At 40.7% G+C, this 16,053-nt stretch overlaps 1 protein-coding gene and 2 long non-coding RNA genes across 5 annotated transcripts in view; 1 reads left to right on the plus strand and 2 right to left on the minus strand.

Moving 5' to 3' along the window:
- LOC103384528 (PDZ domain-containing protein 4-like) overlaps positions 1–4,887 on the plus strand; it is a 22,574-nt gene extending 17,687 nt beyond the window's left edge. For both annotated transcript variants that reach the window (XM_025059519.1, XM_025059520.1), the window contains exons 12-17: positions 104–509; positions 611–681; positions 1,275–1,606; positions 1,877–2,017; positions 3,003–3,106; positions 3,696–4,887. In XM_025059519.1, coding sequence (XP_024915287.1) covers positions 104–509; positions 611–681; positions 1,275–1,606; positions 1,877–2,017; positions 3,003–3,106; positions 3,696–3,939 — 1,298 coding nt within the window. In that variant the 3' untranslated portion in view covers positions 3,940–4,887. The remainder of the gene's footprint in view (positions 1–103; positions 510–610; positions 682–1,274; positions 1,607–1,876; positions 2,018–3,002; positions 3,107–3,695) is intronic.
- LOC103384529 (uncharacterized) overlaps positions 1–9,027 on the minus strand; it is a 25,013-nt gene extending 15,986 nt beyond the window's left edge. Inside the window, exons 1-2 of one of the 2 annotated variants that reach the window (XR_001760648.2) lie at positions 8,221–9,027; positions 1,838–1,997 (exon numbers count right to left, since the gene is read on the minus strand). This is a non-coding gene — a long non-coding RNA (uncharacterized LOC103384529). The remainder of the gene's footprint in view (positions 1–1,837; positions 1,998–8,220) is intronic. The other variant, XR_003050911.1, reaches the window with a different exon arrangement.
- Positions 9,028–11,483: 2,456 nt separating this feature from the next.
- Positions 11,484–16,053, minus strand: part of LOC112487630 (uncharacterized) — a 7,290-nt gene continuing 2,720 nt past the window's right edge. Inside the window, exons 2-3 of the long non-coding RNA XR_003050910.1 lie at positions 12,785–12,821; positions 11,484–12,564 (exon numbers count right to left, since the gene is read on the minus strand). This is a non-coding gene — a long non-coding RNA (uncharacterized LOC112487630). The remainder of the gene's footprint in view (positions 12,565–12,784; positions 12,822–16,053) is intronic.

Below are 16,053 nucleotides of genomic sequence, written 5' to 3' on the forward strand. Positions count from 1 at the left end.
ATTTTCACCTTTTCGACATTTTCACCAAACAATAGCCTCTACTTTCGGGGTTTTACCAGCTTTTTCAACAGCATCCGATACTAATCAAAATAACTCCTTACAGAAGCGGCCAACTATGACGAGGAGGACGACCCTCATCACCATGAGTTGTCAGCCATCAATGAGCTCCCTGAGCGAGAACGGTCTGATGACAAAGACAGCACCAGCGCCTACAACACTGGAGGAGAGAGCTGCCACAGCACTCCACTGGTCAGCACAGAACAGATCCCGCCCCTCCACGGGGAGGAAGAGCAGGAAGCGTTACAAGGACGAGGACTCCTGTCTCCACCTCATCTACTCCCACCTCTGAACTTCCCGCTCCAACCGCAGTGGCACAGGCAGGACAGAGAGAGGCGCCACTCCAACCTCAGCTGTTCCTACTCTCCGAGCACCTGCAGAAAGTATGAAATGAATAACGGCAGTGGAGCATACCGCTCAAGCTCCACTCCGTCCACGCCGTCAAAGTTCAGGTTGTCTGAATGATTACTACGCAAACAATGTCTGGTTAAAGTTGGCAAAAATGGTGTGGGTTTTTGAAAATATTCTGGTTGTCTGTCTTTGTATTTATCAGATCTTTGAGCAGAGAGGTGGGGTCGGCGTCCAGAAGGGGAGTGATGGATAGAACCCACGGCTGCAGGATAGGTACGTCTTATGTGTCATCTCATATAATGAGACTAGAATAAACTAGTTCAATCCGGCACCGCTCGATGATTTCTTTTTTAAATAATAAACTACACAAAGACGTAGTGATCAGGAAATGTCTTGTAAAAATAAAGTATAAAGATTTATCAAATGTACGTTTTTGCATGAAAACAAAGGAGAAAGAACAAGACTTTTTGTTATTTATATGTAATTATGTCATAATTGTCCTGGTCCAGACCACTTGGCATCTAATTAGGTTGTATGTGGGCCCTGAACCTGGTCTACACTGAAAAATCCTTTTCCAAAAAGTGATTAAAATGTATCATATAAAGCTACTACAAAACTATATTTAACGATTTTACACTGATACTATGGTGGGGTAGAATATCTAATAACAATAAAAAAAAAAACTGGATACATTTTTATATTGGGAAAACAAAAAGAATATCACCAAAAATGTGTGTTTTATACATACATATATGTCATCATGTATTGTTCAAATCAATCTTCAAGATCCATTTTCTGTTTTACTGCCATGTTTAATTTGTCTTTTACTTAGACGCACTGTCATGTTTAATTTGTCTTTTACTTAGACGGACTAACCGGCCGGCCGGCTGGTGGAAGCGCAGAGTCCAGTCCCTATTTCAGCAGACGACATCACAACAAACCATTAGAACGCTACCAGAGCTGCATGACGCTGCCGTCAGATGGACTGGTGGACCCTCTGGACCAGGTGAACGACAGAGTGATGGTGGACGCAGAAAGAGGGTTGATAATGGGCAGCAGTGGCCCAGCAAGCCACAGAGGTGTGACCAGCGCCCACGGTGGTTTAGAGGACCAGCAGAGAGGTGCCTCACGATTAGGATTGGCTTTACCACTTGGGCTGACACAGTCACCAGCTTCCCCACAGCGCATGGAGTGGAAGGTGATGAGTTGTCATTGATGACGCTGATATGAGCATCTATATTTAGCATTTAAAGATTTATTTTCATGTCTTACCTTATTTTTCAAATATGGCTTTTAATAGTCTAAAGTTTAAGGTAGCTGTCGGCTAAACTTTGGCTAGCCCTGCACATGTAACCAGCCTGAGACAGCAGATATCATAGACTAGCTTAAGTCTACTATATGATATCTAGAAATGTATTCGATGCTTTACCTTGCTTTCTGACAGTGTTTCCACTGTTACTGTTTCCAGGTAAAGATCCGCAGTGACGGAACACGTTACGTGGCCAAGCGTCCAGTCAGGGATCGACTCCTGAAGGCCAGAGCCATGAAGATCAAAGAGGAGCGCAGTGGAATGACGACTGATGATGACACTGCCAGTGAGATGAAACAGGTAGAGATTATGCCACAACCATGGACATTTTAAGTTCCCGGACTGTGCTACACATCCCTAACTTCTATGGCTTATCCCTGAGTGGGTCATAAGGGCAGCAGTCTCACCACAGACACTCAAATACAACTCTTCTGATAGGATCTCTAAGTGTTTGCAAGCTAGCTGTAGAATCTCATAGGTGGACAAGACTAGAACATGTTCCGAGGGAGAAGTAGCAGCTAATATGGAATGTTATCTTGGTTGCTAGTACGGAAGACTTAGCGTAGATGAGCTAAACTTCTTTCCAACCACTTCACACTCTTTGTGAACCATGCCAGTCCAATCTGAACCACAGAATCAGTCCAAGAACCACTAAAGTTAAACCACAGCAGTCTAAAATGAGGGGGTAATACAGGACAAGCCAACTAAAGTTTGAGAATAGCCCCATAAGGCACTGGCTAACATTCAGCAACAAGTTTGTTTAATATTAAGCTATTTGCGCAATACAGGTCTGGTATGGACATAAATAATGTTTCTGTGTAGGTTCTAAGGCATCCAGGTCATTGAATATAAAAATAGTTACACAGCGGGCAACTGGACAAAGTAGGATTTTTTTTTTAAGACATTTCACCTCTCATACAAGAGGCTTCTTCAGTTCTCACTGACTACTAGGAAATTCTGGTATTTAGCATCAAAGGGGCTACGTACCCATAACATCCTCATCCACAAAATACATACATACATAATGTTATAATATATTTGATGTTAGCATTTTATATTATTATGCTAACCTTTCTTGTTAAAAGAATCATCGTTTCCAAGTACTCCAGTGTTTGTGGTTGACTTTGACTATTGAGAAAAATATAACACTTAACAGTATTTAATAGCTGGTGCACAGTCTTTGAATCATACAGTATGTCCCAAAAGTTGTCATTGAGCCAGTTCAGAACAACAATTACAGTTATTATAATCATCATTTTTATGACTCAATATTTTTGTTACACAGGGTCGATACTGGAGCAAAGAGGAGAGAAAGCAGCAAATGCTCAGAGCCAGAGAGTACAAACGGAGAAGAGAGTTCATGATGCAAAGTCGGCTGGAGATGTCTAGGTACTGAAAACTCTACAGCGCCATCACTGAAGACTAATCTGTACAGCAGCAGCTGACACAAAAGAAAATAAATAAATTCAACTGCTGTTTTTAGCCTGAGATTTTTTAATAACCTGTACATTTTATCTGCCACATTGATTCACTTGAATTTTCATTTGTTCTTTTTAAATTGATTACATTGGTCCCTCATTTATCGCGGTAGACAGGTTCCTGAATTTCCGAGAACTAATGACACCATATTTATTTAATTGTTTAACGTGTATTTGGACTTTGTTAAACCCTCCGTGTACTGTTTACAAGGTGGGTACCTTTTACTCTATTAATAACATATATAGAGATATATTATATCTATATATATCCAAAAGTTCCACCTTATCAGCGATCGTCATCATTCTTCGCTGGCGTTCAGGCTTAGCACCAGCCTTGGAAGAAGTAGCACGTTTGGGATGCATTGCAGGGGGGTGACAATTGAAAATTTAAGCGAAGTGCAACACAAAGAAACCACAAAAAAAAAAAAAAAAAAATCACACACAGCACAGTGTAACTGCTTGGCACATCTTAAATCTGACCTCTTCCTTTTGGTTTCCAGGGAACTTTCATCTCTATCAGGAAGTGCTCAAGACCACAGTTCACCACATGCTGCTCAGCTCCACACGCAACAAGATTCACACTGTAACAACATCCTGTCTCTTAGTCAGAAAAAAATCATTAAGAAGAGGAACCGAAGAATCCTGGACAACTGGATCACCATCCAGGAGTTGCTGACTCATGGCTCCAAGTCACCAGATGGAACCAGAGTTTACAACCCTCTGTTGTCTGTAACCACAGTGTAAGGACGAATGTTACCCACGCAGTGTGAAACCTGGGCCTGTTAAGTTGAACACAATGCCGATTTACCACAGGAACTGAAGAAAAAGAACACATGAGGATCTTCGTCAACAGCTCTTGCTCTTTTTAAGTTTTCATAGCCGCATGCTGCCACAGGGTCGGAGAGTAATTCATTCTTTTGTCTGTCACAGTTGCTACCACAGTACATCTGAGGATCTCTCATGGCACACTGACGTGCGTTGGTACACTGGTTTGAACACCATCTAAAAAAGTCAGCAGTATTTAAAGAAAAATAATTATACATTTACAAAATTATACAATATTTAAAGGACACAACTGATTGTACACCATGTTTGATTGATAGCTGGACAGTCTAACAGAAACCTACTGCCTTCCAGTATACTGACATGGTGCTAGCCAAACTGTGAGTCATGAGGTTTCGTGGAAGTGTTTTTGGGACAATACTTTGATTATTAAATGGTCATAAGTGTTTCTTATACACAACGTAGATTTTTTTTTTCATTCCCTAATTTGAATATATATGACTTGTTCAAACCCTATTAAAATTAAATGCATGAAATCCATGTTTATTGAATGTAAAGTCTCGTAAAAGAAGACAATTCCATGTTAACGCCTTTTTTTCCCCAATTGTGAAAGATGTAAGTCTTAAAATAAATTAAATAAATTAGATACAATTTGTTGCTGTGTTGCATCGGAAAACCATAGGGATTTATAGTTTCAATGTTGTCTTTTGTGTCCCACAGCATAAGGGAATTCCAAGGATTTGAGAGTTTTTATTTATTTTGTTCAATGTAAATTGCATTTTTGTAGGAATTAAAGTGTTTTTAAAAAGCCCAGTTGACAATAGTCCTATCTACACGTAAAGAACATTTTGGGAGCAACTTCCCTACAGTTATACGCAGTAGGTGATTTGGGGGCCGGGGGTGAGGATATGTGGGCAGAAATCGAAAATTAAGTTAAGTTTAGAAAAATTTAAAAATTAATTTAGTTAGAAGTGTGTGTTATTGTGATTCATAACAAACGTACCTCACATTTAGAGCTATAATTGTTTAGCCTAATCATAAGAGCATAATTTCATACAAATGATCACTAACTCATTGGTAGTAATTAGTTCATAAATCACTATTTTAGTCATTTTTAATCACAGTTGTTGGCAGAAAAGAGGGAGAAAGAGAAAAAGAAACAACTTTTCCTTCTTTTTTTTTAACCCATAAATAATCTGCCGAAATTACGTCTGCTTTGGTTCGTTGGGCTGCAGTTCAACGTTCAACCACCTGATGGTGCTACTGCTTAGCTATAAATTGCATCGTCATGAACAGTGAATCTGCAGTGTTCATACAGGAGATAGGAGTCTGACATCAACATTTTTGTCTTTCAATGACAATCACAATCAGAATTTGATTTTTTTTTCTTATTCTTGTTATTACACCACTTAATAAATAAAAACATAAAATAAAAGCATTTTAGTGGATTTAAAGTTACAATATCAGCATCAAACCAAAAAACTTAATCATGAAAATAATGAAATATAATATCAAAAAAATATTTTATCACTCAAGAAAGGAGAATTCTGCTTATTTCCCTCTTACTCTCACACACATAGGCAAAGAGAAGGAGTTGAACATTGATCACCTGCATTGATTATCCTGAGACATCATTAGGGTCAACCATGTACAAGCACGACTGTTCACTCAAAACATGAGGATGAAAACATTTGTGGTCATTTTACATACATATTTACGGAGACATTACTGTTTCTGAGATTGGCTCATTGGCCGTTAGTCTTTGGTTATTGATTATAACCATCACTAAAAATAATTGGTAAACAAATAACAAAACTGTGGTTTCCATAATCTTTCCAAGTCATGTACACATCCACTTCCTCGTCTCATTTTTCAGTACATCATCAAATCTCATCTCTGTAGTCTTCCTCTTCTCCCCCTGCCTGACAACTCCATCTCCAACATTACTTTCCAATATATTCACTACCTCACCACAGCACAGCTCCAAACTCGCTCGACCTTAGCTGACCTTGTGATCTGCTAATTTTTTAAACCCTGGCCTCTCGCAGCATCTTCATCTCGGCCTCCTTCAACTCGGCCTTTTGTCGCTGTCCTATAAACCTTCCCTCAACTCTTCTGCTATTCTTCTGTCACAAATCACCCCTCTCACCCTCGTCTCCACCCTCACACACCTCAGTCTCATTAACACACATGAAACCTCCTGCTGACCTTCACTCCTCTTCCCTCCAAAGCAAACCTGAGCAGAATTTCAAGCATTTGTCCTGTAAATTGAAAACCTGCCACATTTTAAGCATTGTTTGTTTGATCTATCAAAAACAAGTTTTTAAAAAAATTTTTTTACGAGGAATAACAGCCAATTGCTCGCCCATTTTAAGATTTTGTTTTTAAAAAATAAAAACACAAAAGTATGATTTATCCAATTACTAAACATATGAAAATTAAATTGACAGAAAACTCAATTCCAAAATATATTAGATAGTTGAAGGCCTACTTACATGTGAAGTACTTTTCTTGGGCAATAAACCGTAAACTGTTGCTCATTGATCTTAACTGTTCAGAGCAGAGGAGACTGCGGAGGAGAGGTGAAGAATAGAGTGCAGGCAGGATGGAACAGCTGGAGAAAAGGGTCAGGAGTGATCTGTGACAGAAGAGTGTCATCTAAGGTGAAGGGAAAGGTTTACAGGACGGTGGTGAGACCAGCCATGATGTATGGTTTAGAGACGGTAGCAATAGGCAGAAGACAGGAGGCCGAGCTGGAGGTGGCAGAGTTAAAGATGCTAAGATTCTCTTTAGGAGTGACAAGAATGGACAGGGTCAGGAATGAGGTCATTAGAGGAACAACACAGACAGGAAGGTTAGAGTAGCCAGATTGAGATGGTTTGGACATGCGCAGAGGACGGACAGCGGATACATTGGTAGAAGAATGTTAGAGATGGAGCTACCAGGTAGTAGAAGGAGAGGGAGACCAAAGAGGAGATATATGGATGCAGTGAGGGAGGACATGCAGATAGTTGGAGTCAGAGTAGGAGATGCAGAGAACAGGGAGAGATGGAAAACAATGATTCGCTGTGGCAACCCCTGAAAAAACGGACAAAGCCGAAAGGAAAAGAAAAGGAGGAATTCCTAAACAATTATATTCCCAACAAAAAGGAAATAACACCACCATTCACTTTTCCCCAACTGTCTGTCTTCCCTTGCCCTTTTCTACCCCCTCTGCCATCTTCCCCATAGTCCCCTTTCTTTTATGGCCGTCCTGGATCTCCTGGGGATATCTTCCTCTTAAAAAGGTTTTTTAAATCGCTATCATGACCAAAATGCTTGCTCAATGTGTGATTGAATTTTTTTAAAATTTGGTTTTCAAAAATACAACATTATTCTGTTAATATAGACTAAGTATATATAATGCATATATAAATCATTTTAGCAACTGCAGCCTCCTTACCACATTAAGTAACCCTGTGCCCCCCACTTTGAGAACCACTGATTTAACCAAAAAGGTATTTGCATCATCTCCCTCAGTCTCCTCCTCAGCAAATTAAGTTGCCTGAATGAAATGAAGCACATCCATTAGCTTCTCTCCCAGGTTCTTCCTTTTGTCCTTGTTCACTCCAAGATAAGAGCTTCATCTACTTACCTGTGTGTGTGTGTACTGTATGTGTGTGTGTGGGTGTACATGCTTGATGACATGTCTGAGACATTAGACAAGGACATAAGAGAACAACCTTCATCCGCTGTATCGATTACATACACACACACACGCATATATATATATATATATATACACACACACACACACACACACAATATCTCCCTGTCCGTCTCTCTCTCCCCCTCTTTCCTGACAGATATAATTTACCTCTCTCTCCGTCTCTCTCTCCCCTCTTTCCTGACAGATATAATTTACCGTCAGTATGACTCAGCTTCTCTAACTGGAAAACAGAGTGCAACTATAAAACACATGAACATATGGCAACAATATCTTGTCTACATCTCCACCAGAGATAGGATGAGACCGAGTAAGATATGAAAACATCATATTTAAAGACAGGTTATCGTCAATCAGCGCCCACAGAGGATAGCTGTCAGTACTTATCTCAAAGCCGTTCGTTTATAAGTGACGTCGTGGCGGACATGTTTACTTATGTATATGAACTGGCCATGGGTTTGTGTTCCAATAAAATGCACACTTTGGCGCTCTTTTCTCGCTAGTCGTAGCAGTTGATAAATGAAGTTTTAACCCACCTTCAGCTCCAGTGTTTCCTCGTCCGGCTACAGTGGTGACCCAGAGTTGAATGTTCCCAGCAGCGGTAGTACTTCTTTCGTCCTCAGACACGTCGAGACAGGCCGCTCTTTCGCGGTTTTTGTGGCGTTCCGTTGACGTTTGCAGTGTCCAAGTTGACGGAGCTATGGTGGGCTCGCCAGCAACGCGGCCTAGCCACAATCTCTCAAGTTCACGATGGAAGTTCGGCAAATTGCTGGGAAGTCAAACTTCGTATGCTTATGTGTCCTGTTCACCCGAAAATATATTTTCAAGCCATAACCGCTGGAGATTCACATAACATTGCATTTTAGGGCAGTAATCTCCCGGTTCAGTAATCGATTTACGTGTTGATACGTTCGGGCTCAACCAAATCTCTGATTGGTCGATTTTTTTTTTTGGCACTGTACGTTTATGAGAGGAAAGTACCAAATGCTAATGGGGGTGTTTACAGACGCACCTGTTTTACAGGTAAGACTTCAGAACCCCCTCGCCCCCCTTTGTTTTCACCTTTTGGTGGCCCAACCCACTGACAGACAGGTTGAAGAACCTACTAGAAAGCCTAGGCCTGGTGGTTTACTTAACATTTATTTAATTTTGAGCGTTTCATTTACAGTCAGTCCTCCTCTACTATGTCAAAGACATCCACAGTATGGTAACATTTGACCAAAATAGATAACAGAAAAAAGTCAAATTACCTTAGGTCCGTTTTGAGTCTATGAACATTTAGCATATCTCAATGTTTTAGTCTAATAATAATTTGTCTAATAAGTGTTTATTTTAAAGTGTAGTCGGACTTTAAAGTGTTTATTTTAAAGTGTAGTCGGACCCGCCCGCCCATGGGAGCATACATATCCTTTTTAATGGATGATCTCAATGAAACTTCAGGCCCGATCTCCTCTATCAAAATGAAGTGCTGATTCAGAGGTATTAGAACGTAGTCATTAGCTCAACTAAAACTAAACAGGCCAATGTGGAGCACATTGATTTCTTAAATCTATAAAAGCACTTGAAGGTACACACACATGCAGATACAAAGTGGAACGGAATAAAGATGACCTTTCATCTCCTGTGTCGAAGGACAAAAGACAGGTTAAAAAGGGAAAAGAATGCCGAAGGTGAAGTGAAGCCAGGCTGATGAAAAATCAAAGAGAACTAATGACAGATCCTACTTCCTACTTCCTCACACATGAACATATACTGTGAGGATATGAAATCCATTAGTTTGGTGAGGTTTGCTTTACTTGAACCCAGATCAGCTAAGATCTGATAACCTTACATCTTTGATGGAGTAAGATCGTTTTTAAGAGCGCAGTCAAATGAGGTACTGACAAATCAAAAGCGAAAACGCCACGCTGAGCACCACCTACTGCTGAGACACTAAGGTCTACCATATCTTGATTAAAAGATTCAACTACTGTATTTTTCGGACTATAAGTTGCACTCTCTCTTCATCCTTTGGCTGGGTCTGCGACTTATACTCAGGTGCGACTTACATATTAAAAATGTCATTTCACATGATCGTTATTTTAACACTCACAGCCACTAGAGGGCACTCTGGGCTTGTGTTCCAGTATATGCGACTCCTTTACTAATGAACATTTACATGTTCGTTATTTTCATGCGACTCCTTTACTTATGAACATTTACATGTTCGTTATTTTCACACTGACACCCGCTAGAGGGCACTCTAGCTGGCTGGTGCAACATATACTCCAGAGTGACTTGTAATCCTGGAAATACAGTAACTTGTTGATTCCACTGTTGTATAGACCTTAGATTCACATACAATCCACTGGCCTTCAATATGTAAACTTCAAAAGAAAGCATTTCCTGTTTCTCAAGAAGAAGAATCATGACAAAATGTTTTCAGACGAAATACCCAGTGTTTTGGCAGTCTCCTGGTATGTCACAATCAACCCCCGAAGAATTTACAAGAATTGATTGTGCAACATATCACATTCTGTGAAGAGAACACAAAAAACAGTTCTTCAGAAAAAGATATGCAGAAATGGGCAAACAACGGCCCAGCCTGCCGAGCTTCCTAAAATTTGTAGTTTTCCATCTTACGGTAATTACTGATTACTTTTTTTCCTGCTATTCAATGCACAATAACTGTGATTTCAATTGATGCCACTAAATGGGGGCAGACACAATTAATTTTTGCAGTCACTCCTTTTATTTTAACCCTTGAGCTCGTATGACCATAGTGATCATTTTGATATTCAAATTAACAATATAACTTAAGTTCTACAGTGTTAATAAACACGTAATATAAGTATTGTTGATATTTAATATCAGGACACGGTATGGAATTTCTAACTAGTACGAAAGTCTTTTGATTGGAAAAATGTTAACAGACATATATTTAAAATGAATTTCTTTGGTTTTGTTTTTGCTTTTTTTTGTTCCAGAACCGTGAGGATTCCTCACCCCCAGCATTTACCTGCCGTCCGGGATCCGCCACTCGCCACAACTGCCTTACAACGCCTACCTGGAAGACCTGTGCAGCACTTAGAAAAATTAAAAATAAATAATCCTTGTTGCCCCTCACTGTTAGCATGTGTTCTGCTTCTTGGTCCAGCCTGCTCTATCTCAAGGAGATACGTGAGACAAATGAATAGTTTATTTAATTTATTTAATCCCCATTTCAAAGACATATAAACAAATATAAACCGTCTAGATTATTTTTGAATGAAAATGGCACTTATAAAGGAGCAAAGATTAAAGAAAATGTGTTGTTAAACAGCATGGAAAAAAAGTTCATGTTTGACTATATATTTTTTAACAATTATCAGGGATTGTGGTTTGACAAGACGGCCCAAGGATAGCAAAAAAAAGACATACAAAAAAAGAGGAAGGGGAAACAGAGAGATGGAGATGGTGAAAAAGAAAATAGGGAGGGGTTTGTGGAGGTAAAAGAGGAGGGAGGGGCCGGAGGAGCCAGGGGAATACAGAGAGAGAGAGAGAGGGGAGAGAGACTGATGTCATCTCTTTGGAGCAGCCAATCAGAGACCAGTCTTTAGAGCAAGGTGGGAGGGAGGAGAGGCCGTGTTCGGAAGGGTGTGTTATATGTGGCACTGCAGCATCAGGGCATAGATTGGAAAAAAAAGACAGATAGGAGAGGAGATCAGGGATCAGGGGATAGGACTGAGGAAGAACTGAGGAACCAGGGAAAAGGAGAACGAGACGTTGGACAAGACGACAGAAGGACGGGATTGGACGGAGGGCAGGAGGAAACACCTGGAGAGGTAAGGGGGGAAAACAATGGCATGTCACTTCTGTCTATGTGTGTATGTGTGTGTGTGTGTGTGAGAGAGAGAGAGATACTCACTGAGCTGTAACTTCATCATCCGTGAAGAGGTCCTGATGCTGACGATGTGCTCATGCCTGATTAGAATTGGGTGTGTACAGACTGCCGTTTTCAGCGTGTGTGTGTGTAGGTGCGTGTGCGCGTCGACTCTCCCTTCCTAATGTCTGAGCCTCTTCAAATGAATTGTGAATGAAACGGCGCTCTGCAGTCAGACACGATCACGCTCAGGTGAATTATTCACGCTTCGTCCCTCTGTCTTACAACAGTTCACAGGAGTTGAAGTTATTCCGGTTCCGTTCTCACACCCATCTCTCTAGACACGGAAACACACCATTGTCTGAGAGCACACCCAAAAAAATACCCCCAAAAAAATAATGAATACACTGAGCCTAAACTGCTTTTAAAATAAAAAAAACATTACATATTTCTCCTCCTATTATAAACCCTACACCAAACTACAGATCGGTGATTTTAGCTCCAGTGATACTGGATACTGTCTCCTGCTGCCTTTTGTGGTCGGTTTGTTTTTAAACACGAAAAAAATCCGGTAACACCTTTAAAGTGAATGATGGAGGCAGCAGAGGGTTTTAACAGCTGCTGTTTGCTGTTGTCTAAAATCTTTTCTCTGACTTTTGGCCTTTTGCACCTTTTATAGGAAAGGGAGGATTGAAATGTTTCTTTAGGAAGAATTAAAGTGTTTTTCTTGCATGTTACACCTTTATGACTAAGCAGAAAACACCAGGCAGGGCTAAGGTTGTCCAAGTGTCTGCGAGGGGTTACTACAACTGTTGCAGTGATAATAAGACCTGAGGTCGTTTAAGTACATAAAAAAAACCTCCTATCCTGTCTTAATGGTTTTGGTCAAACGTGAAATACAGGAGGAGAAAGGCATCGAATCTCTGCTTTTAAAAAGCTGGAGCCACTGAGTGTTTGCCTTGGCTAATAAAACTATAATTTACCGATCGATGAATTGACCACAGGCTGCAGCTCTGATTGAGTCAGTTAGTGAGTCGGACTGAGTAAGAGCGAAAGAGGGGGAGAGAGGGAGAGAGAGAGAGAGCATTGGGCAGTGTAGATAAGTTTGAAGCTCAGACCGTGGAGCATCTGCCACCACTGCTCTTCTCCAGGTTTCTGTTTGTCTGGAATTCCTCTCTCTTCACTCGTAGCAACTTCATTTAAACCCAAACACAAATACATGCAAACACAAAACACACCCATCTGTGTGGTTTTCTCACCGTGGCGACCTCAGCCGTGGTCGATCTAGAGTAGAACCTGGAAGAAAAAGGAGAAAGAGGAATCAGTGGATACCAGAGTCAAACGAGATCTAGGTTTTTTTTCAGGCAGGCTTAGATCATATATTTCCCGGAACAGGGTTTGGACCAAACCGGTGACCATCAAACGGTCCACCCTTAAAACCGCAGCTGAGTTTCCTCGCTCTATATGTAACCTAATATTAAAGGAGCCTATCAATAAGACTCGTGATACGGCTCAAGATTCATTTTTGAAACTGAATCTCACATTTTCAGTCTGTGTGTTGACATAGAATATATGTAAACATCGTAGTAAACGGGCTAACTGTAGGCTAGTCTGCAAAGGTCTGACCCAATTCGTTTTAATAACTGATAATAATGTTGTTTTCGTAAAGAGAACATGCCATATGTTTTACCAGGTCTGTTAGCCTAGCATACCTAAACATCAGCCTAAAACATCTAATGTAAAATAAAAAAAGCTAAAAACAAGCAAAAGATAAATAAATTAGCATAGATTAGCATTATCAGATATCAAAAGGTAAGGTAAAGACAGCTTGTCCAAAATGAAAGGTAAAACCAAGTCCAAAAATGCTTCAACACTGGCCCAAAAAAGTTACCTTTGATTTAGTAAGGCGGGACCAAAGAGACAATATCAAAACTGACCAGGAAGTCAAGAATAACTGACCAGGAACTGATCCAAAATGTCCCTCAAACTTGACAAAAACTAATCTTTCTTATTTCAAACGTCAGATGATTTTTTTTTTTCTTTTTTTACTTTTACACCAACTCCTTTCTGCTATTTTTCTTTATGTTTTTACTTTTACACCAACTCCTTTCTGAATTTCAATTCATGATTCGACTGCTAAACCTGAACAGTCAAAGCGCAGCTTTGTGGCGTTGACGTCACATCACAAACTAAATTCAGTTTTGATCTCTTTCACTTTCTGGAACAACAGCGCATTTTGTCCGAACCCTGTTTCCTAACTCTACACAATTGCATTCCTTTTCTTCTCCATCATGACTCAGCAGCTGCAGCATGTCAGCAGAGGCTGAATCACATCGTTCGCTCATTAAAATATTTCTTTTGAGCCTCATCCACAAAGAAGCATAACTCAGATGAACTGAACTTTCAGATGACGTGGTCACAGAGCAGAGTTCAGAGCAGGATTAAAACTGTCAGGACGATGAGGTAGCTCTTAGAATCATTTTAGTTCTGAAGAAGTCACTCTAGCCAGGAGATCACTGGTTCAATCCCATCCATCCATCCATCCATTTTCATCTGTTAACCGTTACCGGGTCGCGGGGGCAGCAGTCTCCATGACCGCCACCCAAATTGGTACAAAAAAGTAGGGATGTCCTAAATTTTGTCCGACTGATATTATTGGCGTGATATTAGCATGATTATGTACGATTTGTGAGAATCGTTATCGGTTTTTACTCCGATAATGCAATGCCTGGGTTTCGCCAAACATGCTGGAATCACTTGTGGGATCCTGAGACGTTTACTGTAGTTTGGCTGGATATATCCATATCGGTTGATATCAGAAGCGTAAATTGTTTGGACAATAGCGGCATATCAGATTTTGGCAAAAAGTTCATATCGGACATCCCTACAAAAAAAAAGGTTGGGGACTGCTGCTTTAGAATAAATAAATATTTAGAACCGGGAACTCTCTTCTCAATTGTCAAGGGTTTTTATGCAGAGAATGGTAGAGAATCAGATCAGTTTGTGCCAGTTGCTTTTGCAAATGATACGGCTAATAAAACTGGAGCTATTTGGAGAGCCAAATATTTCTGAAAGCAGTTTGCAGGTCACACAGGTCAGTGTTTTTAAAAAACAGTAAAGACAACTGGACCGTCTTGGCTTCTCCAGTTCTGACTGACCTCTGGGAAAGGAAGGAAAGTGAAAGTGAGAGTGAACTACTTGTCATTGTGACACAGCACACCACTGACTTCTGTTTTTCACCAAAGTGAACAGTGGGGCAGCAGTGAGTGGGGACGGTGTCGTGCTCAGAGCACCTCAGCGGTAACGTGGCAGCTGGTGGACTCAAACCTGAAACCTTCCGGACTCAAGTCCACTTCCTTAACCACTAAGCCACCACTGCCCCAAATTCTGGTATGGAAATTGTATTATTTTGATATTCAGCGTTTTATTAATCTTTGACAGATTTATTTTGGAGAAAATAGTTAAACAAAAAATGATCCCATACCTAATCTTGGTATTATTTTGGTATTCAGCGTTTTATTAATCAGATTTATTTTGGAGAAAATCGTTAAACTCTGGGTCCAGAAGACCTCAGAACAAAAAATGATCCCATACCTAATCTTCCGCTGACTATTCCAACTGTGAAGGCTATCATGTGAACAACAAGAGAGGTTTGCATGCAGTTTAAAAAGTTGTGAGAGGTTCATGTGAGGGTCAGAAAGAAGAGGAGGAGGAGGGGCAGAAGAAGAAGAAGTAGAGAGGGCGGAGGGTTAGAAAATCCGATTAGAGTCGACTTTTGCTCTGGTTCTTTCCCTCGTTTCCTCTCTTCCCCTGTCCGCTGCTCACATCCTCAGTTCTGTGCTGTCACTGGATGCTTTCTTTCTCTTCCATCTTCATCTCAATCTCTCTCTCTCTCTCTCCTTTATCTAATACCCCCCCTCCACCTATTCCTCCTCTTCCTCCTCCTCATCTTTCCATTTCTGTCCGTTTCCTTTGCCTCCATTTTTGTTCCATTGAACAGAATGAGACCTTTGTGTTTAGGACTGGGAAGAATTCCTTCCTCGAACACTGTTTTACTATTACCCTTTTCTTCTTCCTGTGTGTGTGTGTGTGCGTGCGCACGTGTGTGTTCATGCGTACAAGTTTACTGTACGTAAAGAGCTTCAAACAAACAAACAAAAGAACTCATCCTGAGTGCATTAAAGACTGAGGAACACAGGAAGCCGTTACAATCCTGCCATAATCATTAATCCCAGCTAATAGACATAAACACACACACACACACACACACACATTCTAGATGCCTTGCTGTGAACATGTGACTTGTGTCCTGTTTTTCCGGCCACTGCGGACGAACCCCCGACAAGCGTCTGATTCATGCACGGACCTCAAAGACAGAGGAGACTTTATCAGTGGAAAACATCCGATTAACAATATCGTCGCCCACTCAAACTGACCCGGGGAGACCCCTGGAGGCCACGTCCTGGCACTGGTCAAAACACCACCATGTGAGTCAGAACAGACGTGCACGTGGTGGAAACAGAAACAT

This window comes from Cynoglossus semilaevis, chromosome 10, assembly GCF_000523025.1.
Source record: "Cynoglossus semilaevis isolate Cse_v1.0 chromosome 10, Cse_v1.0, whole genome shotgun sequence".
Classification (NCBI taxonomy): domain Eukaryota; kingdom Metazoa; phylum Chordata; class Actinopteri; order Pleuronectiformes; family Cynoglossidae; genus Cynoglossus; species Cynoglossus semilaevis.